Source organism: Gymnoscopelus braueri, assembly GCF_963280865.1.
Source record: "Gymnoscopelus braueri genome assembly, chromosome: 4".
NCBI classification, from domain to species: domain Eukaryota; kingdom Metazoa; phylum Chordata; class Actinopteri; order Myctophiformes; family Myctophidae; genus Gymnoscopelus; species Gymnoscopelus braueri.
Window position 1 is genome coordinate 19710216 of NC_137605.1, and position 19845 is coordinate 19730060.

Here is a 19845-nt window from a genome sequence, read left to right on the forward strand (position 1 = left end):
GTCTATAACAAAAGGCATAAAAAAACAGTGAATGTATGTTACCCCTCCCACCCCCCCAAAGTTCCCGCTCCGAAAGAGCCACAACCCTGGTATCTCATTGTGTAGATCAGCTATTAAAAAAAAAAAATTCAACATTTTTGAAAACATGAAATTGGGTCTAAGTGATTAAAAGCAGGAAAAGACACCATGCCATTTCACGATATTTCGATATGAAAAACCCTGTAGTTTGAGCAGACTGGGCCCTCTCCTCTCAGCCTATTTGTTCCTCGCCCTTTGCTGCCTCCATTCCTTCCTCGTTTCTCTCCTCTTTGCCCTTCGCTGTCCCACCGACAACTGCCCCTCCTTTTGTTTCCAGCCCTCCCTCCCTCATTCCCTCATTCCCTCACTCCCTCCCTGGCCTACAGTGTCTAAGGAGCACTGACCCCCTGCTCCTCACTGTCATCCCTTATCTCGCACCACTCCTCTACAGCTCTCTTATCACGTGCGCGCACTTATGTGTGTTTGTGTCCGTTCCCGTGCGTTTGTATGTGCCCGAGTGCACATATGTCTGTGTGTGTGTGTGTGAGCGAGCATGTCGGCATGTGTATTTTGTGCTTGTACATGTGAGGTTTATCCTCTGTGCATTGTTTTCTACATGTGCTCTGTGTGTGTGTGTGTGTGTGTGTGTGTGTGTGTGTGTGTGGGGGTGTGTGTGTGTGTGTGTGTGTGTGTGTGTGTGTGTGTGTGTGTGTGTGTGTGTGTGTGTGTGTGTGTGCGTGCGTGCGTGCGTGCGTGCGTGCGTGCGTGCGTGCGTGCGTGCGTGCGTGCGTGTGTGGGGGGGTGTGTGTGTGTGGGGGGTGTGTGTGTGTGTGTGTGTGTGTGTGTGTGTGTGTGTGTGTGTGTGTGGGGGGGGGGGGGTTGTGTGTATGTGTGTCCTTGGCTGGGTCCAGATCCCTGCTTCTCCCCTGTCCTCTGTCACTGCAAAGACATTGCGTGGGTCTCTGGGATTTCATTTCAAATTTAATTACCAAGTTGAGTCCTCTCTCTCTTCTCTCTCTCTACCCCCCCCCCCCCCCCCAACCCTCCATCAACCCTTCCTCCCCCAATATATCTACCTTTCATCTTTTCACTCACAAGGGAGAGAGAGAATAACATAGTCTGCAGAAATCAGATGAAATCTGTTGTTATTTTCTTGTGAAGGCACAGAAGCATACCGCCCACAATGTTGTCACACAGTGAGGCCTGTCATCGCGCACACTCCTGGAAGTCCCTCGTCACTACATTGTCAGGCTTTTACTGAAATCACATTCTCTCTTTCTCTCTGTCTCTCTATCGCTACAGTATGTTTCTATCTCTCTTTCTGTCCATTGATCCATTTTCAAAGCTCTTTCTCACTCCAGTCCATTCATTTATCATCATCAATTTACAGTTTTACAATTAAGGCATTTAGCATTTGCTCTTATTGCGAACGCAGCGGAAGGAGGCGCGCCGAAGGCGCGCCTCCGCGCAAGTGGAGCTTACTATGAAACCGTGCTCGGCTTGTGAGTGTGTGTGTGTGTGTGTGTGTGTGTGTGTGTGTGTGTGTGTGTGTGTGCGTGTCTGTGTGCACTGCCTGCCTGCAGCTCCTCTGAGATAAGTAAATGTCCAATTTAGACGTACCATACATCAAATGAAAGGTCTTTGAAAACTGAACACACCTGTCAAGGTTGCGTTTAAGCCCGCCCCTTCCCCCGGAAGCCACGCCCCGGAGAAGGCTCCTAAAAACTCCCCATTGAAACCCCATGTTAAATGAAAAGTGCCCGAATCGCTCCGAAACTTTTTCTACCCCCCCTAAGTGTACTTCGGGCTCGGATTTTGGCTCCGCCCCCCAGAAGTGGGTGAAACAGGCACTTCAAACACTTTGTTGAATTGTTCAAAAACATTCAAAGTTTTTCTTTTGTGAATTTGTATTTTTCTAAGATGCTCCTTTTAACGCAGATTATTTTTGTATTTTTTTTATTTATTTTTTATTGGTTACTTTTTTTTAAATCTTTCTTTTCATTTTTCTTTTTTTTTTTTGCGTTCGCTTCCCGCGTTCGCGCGTCTTACTTGTCCAGAGCAACTTACAAAGTGCAAGATCAGAGTTGTCAATTGATTTGGCAAATTTCTCCAAACGAATTAAGGTCCATGCCCTCAGCCACACAGCCATCTAAACGCTAATAGTATGTTTTCAAACTACAAATCTAGAATCAGAAGAATCAGTTTTATTGTCACATCACAAGTTTACAAGGTAAAAAAGTGGGTGAAATTCTTTTTTGTACATCGTTCCCATCGCAACGTTAGTTTCCATAGAAAGAAGAGGGGGGGGGGGGGAGAAGAAGAGGGTGGGGGGTAAGTGGGAAGGAGATCAAAACAAGAGAGCAACAGAAGGCCAGACAAGTTATCTACATATTTACAAATTACCTGAGATAATAAAAACTAAAAAAAACTAAACTAAACTAAGGTGCCTGAGCATAGCAGCAATGTATTGTATACTGTGCATGTTATACTTATACTGTGCATGATAGACAATGGACGTTAAGGTGCTTAGAGGAAAAGGAGCACAATAAAAAAGACCAAAAAAAGTCAGTGCGTTATACAAGGGATTAAGGTGCAAAGGGTCAGTGCGTGTCCACCTAGAGTGGACCGACCCTAGTATAATCCGCAGGTAGCTCCATGAGGGAGTGCAACAAAAAGTCATTTGTACCTGGTGTAGTCCACAGGTGTGTCCGAGGGGGGGCTAAAGTCCAAGTCATTGTCCCACAGGTGTGTATAAATAAAAAAATAAAAAGTATAATCCACAGGTGTGTTCAGGAAGAGCCAGAAAAGTCTGCGCTGCCTGTTGTCAGGCTGCTGCTACACATACAGTACATCATTTGCCAAACATTTCACACAAAACTCTAAATTTCATTGGAATTTTCCACCATATCACTATCACATGACATGCTCAATTTCAATCCTATTGATGTCATGTGGGTAAAGCAGGCAACACAGCTAACACAGCTGCTAATTGCTAAATTGTTAACTCAATAATCAGCACCTGAACTTCGTTATGTGTAAAAGGAATCACCTGAAGTTAATTTGTTTTATTGAAAGCCATGGAGCCTGACCAAAGAATGTAGCAAGTACCAGTACAAGTTTATAAAGTTGACATGGAGAGTAGACGAGAACTGGCGTCCGCGGCGCTCCACAGCATGAAGAAAGTGTGGACGTCGGCCCTCTGCACGAGGCTCAAAAGGTCACTGTTTCAACCATTGCGTCAGTCCTACTCTACAGCTTGGAGATGTGGACCCTACGAGTCAGACGGCGGCTACATACTCATGCTGCGCATGGCAGTTGATGTATCATGGCAGGACCATGTATGAAACACTGACCTTTACGACGGCACGCTGAGAGTAACAGACGACATCAAGGAGTGTCGTCTGAAGCCTGCTGGCCACTGTGTCACCATGAGTTTGCCACCTGCCCGAGTCGACTACACTGCAGAAGAAGCCCAGGAGTGGCTCTGCCTCAAGGAGGAGAAGAAGGCTGACCTACAGTATGTAGATCAGCCCAAGAGGGACATGGTGGATAGGGAAAGCTAGAGGAAGAACATCTGTCTCATGCTGCAACCCAGGCGGCCCGACATGAATGGAGACATGGAGGAGGAATGGGAGGTAGAAGTCAGGACATGGTGAGGCCTGTGGCGATAATAGACACTGATGCATGTCAGGGATGGATCCAGCACTCACAGTGTGTCTTCCCTCAGTGCATGGCCAGAGAAAGCATATTGTGATGTGGACAAAATGCTTTGGCCTGACAGTAAACATGTTTGTGATAGAACATGATACAGGAGATGCTTAATGTCATCACCAGAATTGACACACTTTCCACACGTAAAATGTGAAATATTACGTACAGTATTGAGGTGTTCCCATGAACAGAGATATTTTGCATTAAGAAAAGTATTGTTCAACAGCAAATTATGGTAAAAAGCAATCGGTTCATGAAAAAATGGATGGCTCAACATTCTGATTAACTCATTTTTGCATTAGTAGCTACTCCCGTGTGGATATAGCTGAATATATTATGTAATCACTATATGTCACGTGCACACACACATACAAATGCATGCATGCATGCTTGCATGCATACATACACGATACAAATTGTGTACATTATCTGTATGTACACACGCACACATACATGCCTTGTCTTTCCTGTCCGTTTTCAGTTTTCATGTTCTATTCTTTTCTCTCTCTTATCTCTCTCTCTCTCTCTCTCTCTCTCTCTCTCTCTCTCCCTCCCTCTCTCTCTCTCTCTATTTGCCATCTGACTCCCTATCTGTCTGTCTGTGTTCTGACAGAGAGTGAATCAGAGCCAGAGAAAGCAGAGAGAAAAACTGATTTTACTCCATTAAGCCTGATAGAACCAGACTCTCTTTTCATCTGCCCACTGATTTTATCATCATTTCAATTGGACGTGGTGTGAATGCACTCACATCATGTGTGATGAGGGTAACCGACCTCTCGTCCATATTAGTGCTTGTAATAACACAGAGAAATGTAATTGTAGGAACACACACGCATGCATGTAAGCAGGTGCTCACACTCTCACACACACACGCACACACACGCACACACACACACACACACACACACACACACACACACACACACACACACACACACACACACACACACACACACAGTCATATGCACATCATACATGCATTACACATGCACATTTTAAATTATGCATTTACTGTACTGTACTGTCTGTCCCCCTAAAGAGCAGAAGCAAAGGCCAGAGATCCTAGGGTACAAATGGACAAGACATTGACATCACCACGGCTTTGACAAATTATCAACAGGAACTTACAGTGTATGTTTTTATAGACAATTATTTGTTATATATAGGATATTATCCACCATGAGGTAGTAGCATCTACTTCACATATGGTTTATATAATACAGTCTAAGAAGTAGTAGTAGTTGTAGTAGTAGTAGTAGTAGTAGTAGTAGTAGTTATAGTAGTTGTAGTAGAAATAAGAGTAGTAGTAGTAATAGTAGTAGTAGTTGATATAGTATTAGTAGAAGTAACAGTAGTAGTAGTAGTATTAGTAGTAATATCAAACTTTATAAACATTTAAAACAACCACAGTTGACCAAAGTGCTGCACAAGATGAACAAAACCTCAAATTATACAAATGCACCTGCGCCCACGTACACACTTGACATACATAAAATGAAATAAATTAAACACGCTCAGATGTGGTTTAAAGCAAATAAAGATTTTAAAACCTTTATGGACTGGGACGATCTAATGGGAAGGGGCAGTAATAGTAGTAGTAGTAGTAGTATTATTAGTAGTAGTACTACAGCAGTCGTAGTGGTTTATTACTGTAAACTTCAATACAACATAGCAGCTATTAGTGAATAGAAGCAGGCACAAACACTGCATTAAATAATAACACAGTACATTCATGTATCATATTTTAAGAATAAAATGGAGTCGTTCATAAATAGGTTTATGGTCATTCAGCAACAGGACACAGTATGATGACAGGCTGTGTTGCTAGTGGGCTGTTGGGGTGGAGCAGGTATTGAGTGAGGAGGAGTCATACATCAATAGTTGACAAGGAGCTAAGCCTTGCTAGCTGTTAAGCTTCCTTTGATCCATTATAGGCTGCTAGTAGCCTGTGGACATGATCTAGGCTACCATAAAAACTACTAGCTCATTATCGCACAATGCAGCTTTAAATCTAAGCGATGCCAGGTGGAACAAAGGACGACGTTTAAGTTTAATATTACTAATGACTTACAGGTTTGGTTAACGCAGAGAAAGCTCACCTCACTATCCCAGAGTCTGATGCCTTCGTGCAAGTGTCCCTATTGTGGGGCGAACATTTGGCGAAAATATAGCTGATCTGTATCTCCTATCTTCGGCAAAGAGATATTGTGCACAGTAGATGGAAAAAAGTACACAAGATCAACACAACTATGTTGTGTACTTGTGTTTTGAGGTTGACATGTTCCCATACATTCATTCATTCATTTATTTATTTAGTACCTTTTGTCTCAGTACCAGGCTCATTATATCAACCAGATGCGAACAGTTTTTTTTTGTATTTAAGTATTTCAGTATACAGTGAAGAAATTGTCACAGTCCAGATCAGACCGACCTGAAATGTCGTTTTTTGTCCCTTTTTTTACAAAATGCAAGTGAAGCTGCAATTATATAGAGAGAGGGAGTGAGAGAGAGGGGGGGGGCAGTCCTTTTACTCCATTAGGCCTGATAGAACCAGACTCTTTTCATCTGCCCACTGATCTTATCATTATTCCAATTGGACCTGGTGTGAATGCACTCTCTCATGTGTGATGAGGGTACACCGACCTTTCTTCCATATTGGTGCTTGGAATAACAGACATGTATTGTGGGCACACACACACTCACACTGGCACGCAGAAACACACACACACACACACACACACACACACACACACACACACACACACACACACACACACACACACACACACACACACACACACACACTCACACACACGTACACGTACAATTAACATCATGCATGCATTACACACACACACACACTGTGTCCAAGTGTTTCCTGATATGGTGTCAGGAGCTGTTGTTGTTGCATAATCATGATCAGGCCTAATGCATTATGCCAAGGTATTACACCTCAATGACCAGCTTTTCATCCTCGCACACACCTACTGCAGCCATTTCCAACCTGTGGGCCCTAAGGATATTGCAAGTGTGCCGCAAATAATTGGCAAAACACTTAGATTTCAATGATAATTTAACATTAATATGAAAAACAAATGTGACTATATTTTTTTCTTTCAAATCCTAAGGGAAAGTTTTCACTGTGATACTAATAAATATGAACTTACAGTTCTACACTAACTATGTTAGTTCCATTGATCCAAGGTGGAACACAATTGATTGATCTTTAGAACGCATTCTCACACCCGTGCCGTCAAACGGGTGACGGCTGGGGGCGGATTTGACCATACGGCACTACAGTAGGTGCAGTAGTGATAGTACAGTAGTGCAGGGAGGAAAACATACAGTAATCTGCGTCCACACTCAGCCTTTTCAGGCATAGTTAATAGATAACTGTAATGATGTGAGCATTCATACTGATGAACGATAACGTGAGTGATGTGTTGAAAATGTAAGTAAATTCAGATGGATTTTGATTGGCTGTCAGTGTCAGTTCATTAAATCCCCCTGAAGAGATCCCAACGATATCCACCTTTCTGTGGTCGACCTTATACAGTAGTTGTGGTGTGGACACCGCCATCCAGTTGAGTTAGAACAACTTTTAAAATTATATATTTATAATTATTGTTATAGTTCATTCTTGGTTTTAGCATTTCGGCCTGCATGCCGTCAGCTTGTTCTGAATGTCACCCCTTCATGCCAGCTGGTGGCGTGAAGAATTCGACCGACTGCATTCAACCGACCGCAAAATATTAGCCCCCAAAACGTAACCACACCAGTCTTTTCCATTACTCAACACTTGCCACTAATGCATTGTGACTGCCTATCCGTTGCAGGCAAACAATGGCATGCTTGCAAATGCTGAAGCAGGCACAATATGCAAGTGATACAGCACAGCTAAGCACTGGCTGCTTTAGAAAATGATACGGCTGGTGGCTGTTATGCTATTTGTGTGACATGTTCTTAGCAACTGTCAAGATCATGAATAATATTCATGATCTTGACATAATATTAACATAGCTTGAGCTTTGCAGTCGGACTATTCCAGTGCTCTATTGCGAGTTACAAGGTTGCATTTATCTTCCATCTATCCTGCATTTGTAGCACAGACATTTCTTTAATGTGATACAGCAGAGCCAAATTTGCATATTTGTCTCGCAAATTGCTAATTATAACCAGTCTAAGAGACTATCCCTTGTGCTGTATCTTGGAATAATTTTATTTTGCTTTAGCGGTTCCTCTTGGGGGCAGAGCACCAGTGAAAAGTATAATTACTGCCTGGTAATGTTTTGAGCATTATGAGCATTCTTTATCCTGCAATTTGTTGTTGTTTAACAGGAGACGGTCAACTGGCGTCATTGATACTGGCTTCATTGATACTGTCATTGATTAGCTAATGATATCAGATGTCCAAACAGTGGACAGTGGTGGGGGACCAAAGGTTCTCCCCAGAATAGGGACGCTATTCTGATTCTGGCTATTATACAGTAGGTCTTGTGTGGTTCATTTGCTTCAGTTCTCAGTCAACTCAAGACTCTAGTGAACAATCTCTCTTGCATGTTATTTGTACTGAACGCTGGGGCTAACCCAAAGTGGGCCAAAGGTTTTGGCTGCTGAGCAGAAATGGATTTATTTTTATTTGTATTAGAGATTGTATTCTGTGTTCGAAGATTGTGATAGAGTTGTCTGGCTTGAGAGAGTGAAATGAACTTTCTAAACACAAGAAGCTTTATGTTTTCCATGTTTCAGCATTTTCTTAATTATTGAGAGGTTTGGAATGGATGTCATTAGTCATAATTCCTGTTTAATCATTGCCATGTGTTTTTCCCCTCATCATAAATACTACCACACAAATCTGGTCATATCTGATAACAGAAGAACCATGCCAAGGCTCTACAGCAGGCCTGTGTATTAATGCACAAATGAGCCACTTTTCAGGAAAAAGCCAAAACCTCAAAGGCATGCCACGACGCAAGTGAATGACTGACCTTTTGACACACTAAATGATGTGTGTGTGGGCATTGCTAAGACGTATTAGGGCTTATTCCAAAATGACGTATCTCCCATAAATAAAAAGGGCCATGCCCGTTGGGAATGTATGCCCCTCGGGTTATAAAATACCCATTGCACCAGATGTTAGAATACCCGTTTTACCCATTGTAAGAGTGCTTAGTTACTAAGTACTCTGAAAACAGTGGGTAATGGTCTTAGTGCAGTACCCATTATCATAGTACTTGTTGGCCAGTCTATGCCGTTAGTGATATGACATATTGATGACATCAGGGATCTCCATATATGGGCAGAAATGCTACAGACAGACAGACTGACTGACACACAGACAAACAGACAGACAGACAGACAGACAGACAGACAGACAGGCAGGCAGGCAGGCAGGCAGGCAGGCAGGCAGGCAGGCAGGCAGGCAGGCAGGCAGACAGACAGACAGACAGACAGACAGACAGACAGACAGACAGACAGACAGACAGACAGACAGACAGACAGACAGACAGACAGACAGACAGACAGACAGACAGACAGACAGACAGACAGACAGACAGACAGACAGACAGACAGACACACACACACACACACACACACACACACACACACACACACACACACACACACACACACACACACACACACACACACACACACACACAGACAGACAGACAGACAGACAGGTACCGAGATTTGTGAATATATTCACCTGTTTCCTAGGCTTTGTGTTTTCCACTTCCTGTCGATTTCATTGGATATCATTGGTCATCTGACCAGTTTCATTGGATTTCATTGGATCAAATCGACAGGAAGTGGAAAACACACAGCCTAGGAAACAGGTGAATAGATATTTCAGGACAACCGCTGATCTGACTGACTTCCCACTCAGCACTGGGTCCTCGGCGATACACACAGCAAATTTTAAGTAGATTGCTTGAGATATGCGGGGGACCCACTCACAGATAAATGCACAAGATATTCTGTGCATTTATAGATAGATTAAAAACAAAGCAGGGTCTGTACATTCTATTCTGTACAGACAGTATGAGATTGTGAACAAGGCAGCAAGGCTGTGCTAACGTGAATTGTAGTTGTAGAGCTGTGATTGGTCTATAACGGGCTCAATAGCTAAACTTATCCATCTTTCTGTGCAGCGCCAGAAACCTACATTCACCTGCTTGCCGTGCCTTAGGTCAGTGTTTCTCAAAGTGGGTCCTTGAAGGGGTTCCAGGGGGTCCCCAGTTAAATTATTGATAGTTATGAACTAAATGGACACTTACAGATCAGTAACTCAGAGAGTATACAACTGGAACCAAATTCAATAAAATAGACTGTACATTTTCACACTCTGTGAGTTATGGGCGTCCGTGGCTTTATGCAAACTAAATTGGGGCTCCTTGAAATTAAACGTTTTGCCTTAGGTAATACAATCAGTAGTTGTCACCACCAGTAATATCCAAACAAGAGCAAATATTATAATCTGTCATGACAGAGGCTCTTTCTGACTGTGGTGTCTGTCTGTCTGTGTGTGTGTGTGTGTGTGTGTGTGTGTGTGTGTGTGTGTGTGTGTGTGTGTGTGTGTGTGTGTGTGTGTGTGTGTGTGTGTGTGTGTGCGTGTGCGTGCGTGTGTGTGTGTCTCGCACGTGTGACTGGACCCTTAAGGCCAATTTATGCTTTGAGTGACAAGTGTTGATAGACACGTCGCACGTACATGAGTTTGGAGCATCCATATATACGGTCTGCAACTCGGCGACATGACAGTGTTGTATTGTGCAGCTTCCCAACCAATCAGAGTATGCAATATTTTATAAAGGCGTCTACAACTTTAACATTTACCTGAGGTACACGACATCATCTGCAGAGGTCCTCCATGACACATTTTTGTCATTTTTACATCACTTTCGTCGTGCGACAAGTCAGTCAACACTCGTCGTTCCAAACATAAATTGTCCATTATCCTGTGTGCCACTACAGAACAGGTGTGTTGTCACGCCCAGTTGTCACTTATTTGTTTAACTCAGGCCAGGTGCGACCGCTTAAATCACACACACACACACACACACACACACACACACACACACACACACACACACACACACACACACACACACAAAAATGAAATTATGAGTAATTTTAAGACCTTCACTCACAAAATACATGTTTGTGTCTATGTCTGTGGCATGGAAGCATTAAATGAGGAATTTCAGTCTACTAGGTTTTCCAAAATTGCTGTATATTAGTGTTGATGCCAAACAACAGTCAGAGGGTAAGTATGTATACACAGAATAAGACCTGCAAATCAACACTGGCATTGTTCTTCTTGTTTATCTTGTAAAATATAAACTACCATTTGTGGTGTGGTCTGTTGAAAGATAATACAGAGGTGAGTGTACAGCATAAACACACATATTTGAGTTTACCTTCACATTATGTTGGCAATTCAGGATTCCAGGATACAGTAAAGCCTGGTTTATATTTGGTTGCGAGGCGGTGTCGCATCGCAACGCGTTGTCAGCTTGTAGATCAGTAACACTGATACGCAAGTATCAGTGGTGGTGGTAAGTACTAAAAATGTTTAAATAAAAGTATCAATACTGCAATGTAGAAGTACTCTGTTAAAAGTAAAAGTCCAGAATTACTTGTAAAAGTACAAAAGTATGGGCATCAAAATATACTTAAAGTACCAAAAGTAAAAGTACCCATTATGCAGAATGTCCCATTTCACAGGTTTCAAAATCTTTTGAAAATAGCAGATCCCATTGCGACGTGATGCGACGCGGTGTGAGCTTTTAGACAAGTTTGTAGTTTGTAGCCAAAGTTGAAATAGGGCTGAAGTGGTTAATGTATGTTTTGTAATAATAATCCAAATCTACAAAGTAACTAGTAACTAAAGTTTTCTAATAATTGTAGTGGAGTAAAAAGTATAATATTTGACTCTGACATGTAGTGAAGTAAAAGTAAACGTATGACATTTTTGAAATACTCCAGTATAAGTAAAAGTACCTCAAAATTGTACTTACAGTAAGTACAGTACTTAAGTAAATTTACTTAGTTACTTTCCAAAACTGCCAAGTATGAATCAAGCTTAATCTCTTGTGGGCTGGACTGCATGGCGCTAAACTAAACACCGCTCAGACACGCAGGGATCTTAACAGTTTACACACAGTGCCTATTCTAAGGCCACCGGTTCAAGATCCTGTTTCTCTTGAGCCAGCATGTGTTTACAGTAGCATGGCCTCAGTTTATACTGTAGCCTCATGACGTAATCAAACAAACTCAAATGATCGTTTATCCCACATGCTGTGAACCACACTCTCCACCCGTACGTCCTTGTCGCATTGGTCAGTTGGCGGGTCTTTTAAGGTGTTCTCTATTTACTTTTGGGCTATTTTGGGAATACTGTAAGCATTGTGGGTTTATCCCTCGCAACCGCCTTTTGTTTGAGTCGTAGATATGTTTGTCTACAGTTAGTTTACTGTTCCAACATGTACACCAAACACCAAGTCAGTGTCATGTACATGGAAGTGTAAATGGTGAATGAACTTGTGCAACCACAATATGCAGTATAGATATAGTTGTACAGTATAACAGTGTGTCTCTCTCTCTCTCTCTCTCTCTCTCTCTCTCTCTCTCTCTCTCTCTCTCTCTCTCTCTCTCTCTCTCTCTCTCTCTCTCTCCCTCCCTCTCTCTCTCTGTCTTTTAGTGGGATGAGGTCAGTGTTCTGGACGATCGGGGCAGGCTCATCCGAACCTTCGAGGTCTGCAACGTCAACCAGAATCCCCGTGCCCAGGACAACTGGCTGGCCACGCCCTTCCTGTATCGCCATTCGGCGCCGCGGGTGTTCGTCACGCTGCGTTTCTCTGTGCGGGACTGCGCCAGCCTGCGCTCGCCGTCGCCCACCTGCAGAGAAACGCTGACGCTGTACTACAAGCAGGCCGACTCCCAGAGGGAACTGGAGAGGACCTGGGCTGCTGAGGTGTGCATGTCCAAACACCACTGGTACACATATCTGCACACTGAGAAATGAGCTCCCAATGTTTTATTCATTTATTCACGCAATGTTTCGCTCACATAGATCTTCATCAAGCAATAGGATTGAAGGACTAACGACAGCATATCTTTTTTTCCCTTTATTTTTATTATATTTTTTACTTCATTTTTATATATTTTTTACATATTTTGATTTTGATTGTAATAGGTTTATAAAATAGACTTACCTAAAATGTTATTTATGATAGTAAGAAAGATCCAAAATAGCATGTTTTCAGTAAGACTTTAAGAATGTACGTGAATTCAACCCTAATTGCTCAAAAGAATCCCAGATTGGGCCTTTAACCCCTGAGTCTAACCCTTATTCATAATAACAACATTATGAAGCTGATTATTTAGCAATTTACCATCGTATTTACACAATAGTTGTGAATGTCATGAAGGAGTCCCAAAACAAACTACAATTACCGTCATTCTACTTTAGTCAGGAGTTCAGTGCTTGCCTTGGACATCCTTCTTTTTCACCGGAAAGCCCTGCCAAAGTACCCTTAAGCAAGGCATTGAACCCGACAACCTTTCCGTGCGGGGTGCTGTACTGCGAGCAACCCTGCACTCTGACCTCTCTGGATGAAAAGCATATCTTTAGTGTGTATATGTTGGAACTTGAAACTTCTTTTAAGATTTACTGTAGGCTGCATTTTTTTCTATCCCTTATGAACTCATTTGAAAGTTTCTGGAAGTATGTCCCTCTACTTCTGCCAGCTATTTTTGGACCACTGAACAGCACTCCAGGCAATGGAATGTCAGGCCGAATAATGAAAGCAAGGGAAAACAAAATGTAAATTTCAGCATTGTCAGGTTCAGGTTACACCCAGAAAACAAATAGCAACTCTGCCCATCATCCTGCGACATTGAGGAGTCACATAATGATTGTGTTTATGGCTGTAGCGGCACTGCCAAGAACAGCTGTCAGGATTGACACCCTCTCCAGGCCGCGCTGACACAAAGCACATGCGGCTGGGGGAATATTGGTTTTCGCGAAAATGGAAAACTTGTGTTGCTGTGGTCTACGCAGAGCTCACTGTCAATCCCGCTAATTACACTGAAGTCTGACACCAAAATATACTACCCATCCACTGTTTCATTGCGGACTCTCGGAAGTTCCCTCAGTCTTGAGAGGGTCAGGGGGGTGGGGGACACGCAGTGTCTGGCAAGAGTTAGCAAGTTGCATATTTTTTTCGTCTCTACATTTCTGCCTCTTCAAGGTAAAAGTAGAAAATGCTGAGCTCCCCCACTGCTTCAGGTACTGTAGCATGGGTCTTCACCCTCACCGAGTGGAGGTAGGGAGGGAGGGAGGGAGGGAGGGAGGAGAGTTGGTGTTCACAGATGAATACACACGTTTTCCTTAGGGAACACGGGATGCTGCTTAAGAATGCAAATCAAAGCCTGATGAGCGATAACGAGTCACAACAGGGCAGGAAGCACAGCAACCAGCCACAAGAGTCTAGGGGGGAGAGTTGAGCACAGATCCCCTGGTGGGACGCTGTACGCTACATATTCATATGTATTCATATTAGGGGTGGGACGATATGGGTACCTCACGATACGATATATATCACGATATTAGGCCCACGATAACAATATATATCACGATATTCGACGATATTCGATATATTGCGATATCACGATATTCAATATACTGTATATTGCAAGAAATTTCACCAACGATATATCACGATATCTGGAAATATCGATATATTGCGATATCACGATATATTGCATGAAATTTCACCAACGATATATCACGATAGTCCTTGTATTCAATTCATAAACACATAAAATAGCACCAAACAGTCCAAAATCATCATTACACAAATACAGAGTAGGAAAAACAACGTATCACAAACATTTAAAAAAAAAAAAATTATCGATATTTTTCGGCAGTATATCGATTAGTTATCGCCGGAGAAAGTATCGCGATATATCGCGATATCGATATATCGTCCCACCCCTAATTCATATACCGCACAGACAGCCATGTATTCATATGAGACTAAATGGTTGAAGAGGAGGAATACCGACTTAACAGGTTTAGTTAAGTTTGGTTGTGTTTTACCTAAACTTCTCAGTGCATGCATTTTTTGGGGGTTTAAATAAATGTAGTTTAGTTGCATTCAAAAAACCTATAGACTCACATATACTCATTGATACGTCTGGTGACATCTAAATTCAATGTATGGGCTAAAACTAGATGGAAACAATTTGGAGATTTAAAAACTAACAGCATTGCAGAACCAATGCAAAGACTTTTGTTAACCAAGGTTTTCTCTGCTGTTCTAGCTAATAAATTGACTTAAGATTTCCGATCATCTGGCAAGACAGACAAACATCAACCTCTGAACTTGGTCTGAACTTTTCTTTCCCATGTCTGTTCTCTCTCTTGATTTATTCCTCTGTTTTCTTTCTATCTCTATTGTTCATCCGCCAACTGACTCCTTTCCATGTCCATAATTTGACTCTATTGTTTGCCTGTTGTCTTCCGTTCCGTCGACCACGTTTCATCAAACATGTAATTTTCTTCCTCTCTTGACCACTCATTATCTTTCCCTCTCCCCTCTTCGTCCTTCCGACCCCGTGCCGTGTGTCCACTCTATCTCCACCCTCCTCCAACCTCCTCCACCCTCTTCCACCCCACCCCCCCTCCCCCCTCCCTCCAGCCGTCCAATGGGGAGAAGGAAACCAGGGAAGGCTGGGTAAAGATTGACACCATCGCTGCAGATAAGAGCTTCTCCAAGGTGGAGCCCAGCTCCCCTCACCAGTACCAACCTAATCGCTACCGCCGCCAAGACACGCAGCTTCGCCCCACTCACACGCAATGGGTAACCGCTATGTTCTGTTTTAATCCACAATGACTCAAAACAGCCAGACCCAGGGGAAATGAGCAAAAAAAACACTTCCCTTTCATCTATGGTATCAATGTGCCCTTGGGCAAGGAAGTCTACTGTACCATCATTTTGTTACAGAGCAACTCAGTGACTAACATAAGAGAACTCTTGAGTGTATTGGGTAACTTAAAAACAGTCTTAACCCATTAAGACCTGAAACTGTGTCATTTTTAGATTTGAGCTAAAAAGCATTATTTTACACTTTGGGCTATTCAAAAATAGCAGATCTACAAGCTCATAGCGCGGCACCGAGTGCCGCGCTACGAGCTTGTAGATCTGCTATTTTTGAAAAATCGTGAAAATGTGTGCAAATCTGTGAATATATATATTTTTAAAGCAAAAATGTTTTACTCAAATATTTGCTTCTGGGGGGTCCCTGGAACAAAATATTTTGATGGGGGTCCGCAGCCAAATACATATAATTTGGGGGGTCCTTGACATGAAAAAGTTTGAGAACCACTGATATAGAAACTTACGTTTTTCAGAAAACTGTTGGGATTTAGGAGACATGTAGAATCGGCTTCAGGTCTCAATGGGTTAAGGTCTGAATGTGTGTAACTGAAAAGATGAAAAAAATAAAATAAAATACAGTACACACATACTGCATGCATGTCAAGTGTCAAGCGATTCTGCAGAATTGCTTGCCATCTTAGTTTGACCTCCCCTTCCACCTTGGTTTCAGATTTGTCCTGGCCGTCGTCGACAGTGGCGCCTGCGTTTCCCTCATGGGCGTGTCCGTCTTCTACCGCCGCTGCCCGGCCACCAGTCGTCATCTGGCGTCTTACCCCGCCACTCCCTCGGGGGCGGAGTCGACCTCTTTGGTTCCCGTGAGTGGCACGTGTGTCCCAAACAGCCAAGCGCCGGGTGCCAGTGCGCCGCGCATGCACTGCAACGCAGAAGGCGAGTGGATGGTGCCAGTCGGAGGGTGTGTCTGTGACGAAGGCCACGAACCCAACGTTAATGAATCTGTCTGCCTACGTGAGTTGACCATCAATAGTTGATAGTACAGTATTGTTTGGTGGCATTAATCCTAATATTAACCCATTAAGACCTGAGGCCGCTTCTAAACATTTTCTAAATCCTAACAGTTTTTCGGAAAAAAATGTAAAAAAAATTATTTTCACGTTTTTTTAAAAATAGCAGATCTACAAGCTCGTAGCGCGGCACTCGGTGCCGCGCTATGAGCTTGTATATCTGCTATTTTTGAATAGCCTAAAGAAATCTAAAAGTGACACAGATACGTTCCAGGTATCAATGGGTTAAGTGAACAAAACTCTCAGTCAGTCCGTCCTCATCCATTTGTCTCCTCGGTGGGCTGACTGAATCCATCTGAAATTGCACATGGGCATTGAACATTGGCATATGCAGGGAGTGAGGAAGTGTGAGTCTGCATCCCATGTTTGCGTTGGGTCTCCTCCGGGTACCGTGGTTTCCAGGGGCCGATGCCCTTGACCAAGGTACTGGCATTACAACTGGAGTTGGTCCCCCAGCGCTGCAGGGTGGCTGCTCACTGCTCATTAGGATGGGTTAAATGCAGAGGACAATTTTACCCAAGAGGACAATAAAGCAAATCAGATCACATCAATCTGTCCACCAGAGGGTGCTAAAACGGTTCAGCTATGCACGCCTCTATGTTGCCTCATTGGAGGATTGATAGTTAGGAAGCTGACAGGCAGACATCTCAGGAGAAGGCCTGGGGTTTAATCGTAGACACGCTCAGGATTGTGTGGTTGTTAGTGTTTCAAGAAGGCAAATTTTAACCACATGAAAACATAGTGTCCCTATTCCGAGGCAAATAGTCCATGGGCCAGACCAGATATCGGTACTATTTGAGTGGGCAAAACCGTACCTATATAACATTTCTTATAGGGTCAATACAAGTTAATTAATATTTGATTAGCGAGTAGTTTTCATATTTATTGGACATTTTGTTATTTGTCCCTATTAACGTATTCATTGTTGCCAAAAAGCATACAAACGGTCAATATCATACTTAATCTTGAACCTAAGGCAACTAAAACATTTATAAAGGTAATGTGTTTGAATCTGCATATCTCTGCTGTCCAGCCCGAACCTGCTAACTCCAAAACGCTCATTGTTCAGGAAAAAACAAAATATACGTTTTTCAGGAAATGAAGAAAACCTTATATTTTTAAAGCAAAGCAATACTGCCTCATCAAAGTTGGTATAGTGACTTTATATATCGTCAGATGCTTGCATGTGTCATTATATTATCACCACTTTACCCAAATCCAGCGCAAGTGGAGATAGTAGTTTCAGACGAGCAGAAATCAAGCTGAAATGGAGTTAGGTGTCCAAACAACAATAGCTCCACTTGCTGCTGAGGGAGAGGTTTCAAAAGGGTACAAATTTCCAAAAGCTAACAATGGATCCAAGCTCACAATGCATCACAACAACGTGTGAATTAATGCCCTGATGCTTCATGACACTTATATAGGCCAACAATAATAAACAGGACTTTAAATATTACAATAACTTTTGCAAAGAGGAGTTCACAGAATTGGAGTTTCAGTAGAACTAGCGCGAGTCGCGACAGAAATGCTATCAACTCCTTTCTTCTTGTCACATTGCTCTCTTCATTAAACACTTCATAGATTTTAGAAATATAATTACTTGTTTTCATAACATTAGCATCACTGCTAAGTTTGATAAACAGGTACACTGCATAGTTTTAACAGACTACGGGGAGTTTGTTTACGTGATACTCCTCCTCGTTCACTGCGCTCTGTTCTGTGTTGTGAAAAGGCTGCAGCAGAGTAGAGAGGGGGAGTTGTTTGTTTTTGACGGACAGTTTGAGGATCCAATGGAGTTGGGAGGTTTCGTCAGAGGCGCTTTTTAATACTTTTCATTGGTTCAAATGTTTAGATTTTTTACACAGACGTAAAGGGTGTTCAATAGCGTTGATTTATGAAAAAAAAAAAAAAGCTGAAAATGGAGTTAGCTGGTTCGTCCCGGACACCGACGATATACACTTTTTGTTGTTTTGAAAAAAGGCGGGTATTATACGTCGTCAAGGTGACAGAAATAGTGTCAAATAGTATGTTAAAAAAACGCTGTTATCAGGATGGGGGAGTTCCACACCATTTGCAATCTACTTTCCATTCTAGGGAAATTATTCCAAGATGCAGGGTTGAGGGACCTCTGTGTGGAGTCTTGTGTTATTGCGGAAAGGGTCAGTAGCTGATGTGAAAGTACAACAGATTAGCAGCACATGCTTGTCTAAAAAGCATTGACGAAGCTTGCCTGGAAAGGTATCCTTCTCTGGCTAAAGGGCAAACATACTACAGAGGTTCACCTCCTGGAAGAAGCCCTGTGGAGCATTTTACAGCTTTCAACATGATATCCATCAGGCGTCACTCACAGAGCTTTTTGAGAATTCCTCATTCCCCCTCATCATAGAGCTGTTCCAACCTGGACTCTCTCTGAAGCCAACATGGTCTTTCAGCTTTCTGGATGTTCTACTTTGATTCATGCTTCTATAACTGGATGTTGCACCTTTTATTGCCCCAAGAGGGTTAGGGTTAGAATACTTCAAGTTTACAACTTTCCCAAATCCTAATTATTGTGTTTTTCATCCGATTGCCTAAAGGCAAGACCTTATGATTTCCTCCCCACTGTTGAAATGTTAGTGGTTTATTCAACTTTGTTACATCTTTACTCTTCCTGGTCAAAAGTGACCGCCATTTTGACCGCCATTAATAGGTAAGACTCTATCCAGTACATTTGTTTTTTCTTAACATTTTTATCCCACGATTTTGTAACCCTATTTTTCACCCAGTGCCAATGCCTAAGCTTGTAATCCTGGGCGCTACTCTCCCTCTGCCAGCCTGGGGAGAGCCCCGAACTGAGCTCATGCTTCCTTCAACGGATGAGGAGTTAGCAGACCGCTTCTTATCACCTGACGGGGGGGAGTTTCCCCGGTAGGACGTAGCGCGTGGAAGGAACACGTTATTCCAACCAGTTCCTTTCCCTTCAGGCGCCCCGGTTGACCAGGGGGAGGCAGTATAGAGACCAGGATTATTGCATGTTTTTTGTGAGGGTACCTACCCGAGGGGACACGAGAACATGCAAGAACATGCAAACTCCACACAGAAAGGCCCTTTCGCCTATCCAGTAGATTGAAAATACATTTGGGGTCTTGTTGGCCCAGGGACTAAAA

The 19845-nt window shown here is 42.8% G+C and overlaps 1 protein-coding gene across 1 annotated transcript in view; it reads left to right on the top strand.

Moving 5' to 3' along the window:
• ephb6 (eph receptor B6) overlaps positions 1-19845 on the top strand; it is an 81986-nt gene that overhangs the window by 21485 nt on the left and 40656 nt on the right. Inside the window, 4 exon segments of the mRNA XM_080427482.1 lie at positions 12434-12706; positions 15438-15562; positions 15564-15599; positions 16348-16643. Coding sequence (XP_080283608.1) covers positions 12434-12706; positions 15438-15562; positions 15564-15599; positions 16348-16643 — 730 coding nt within the window.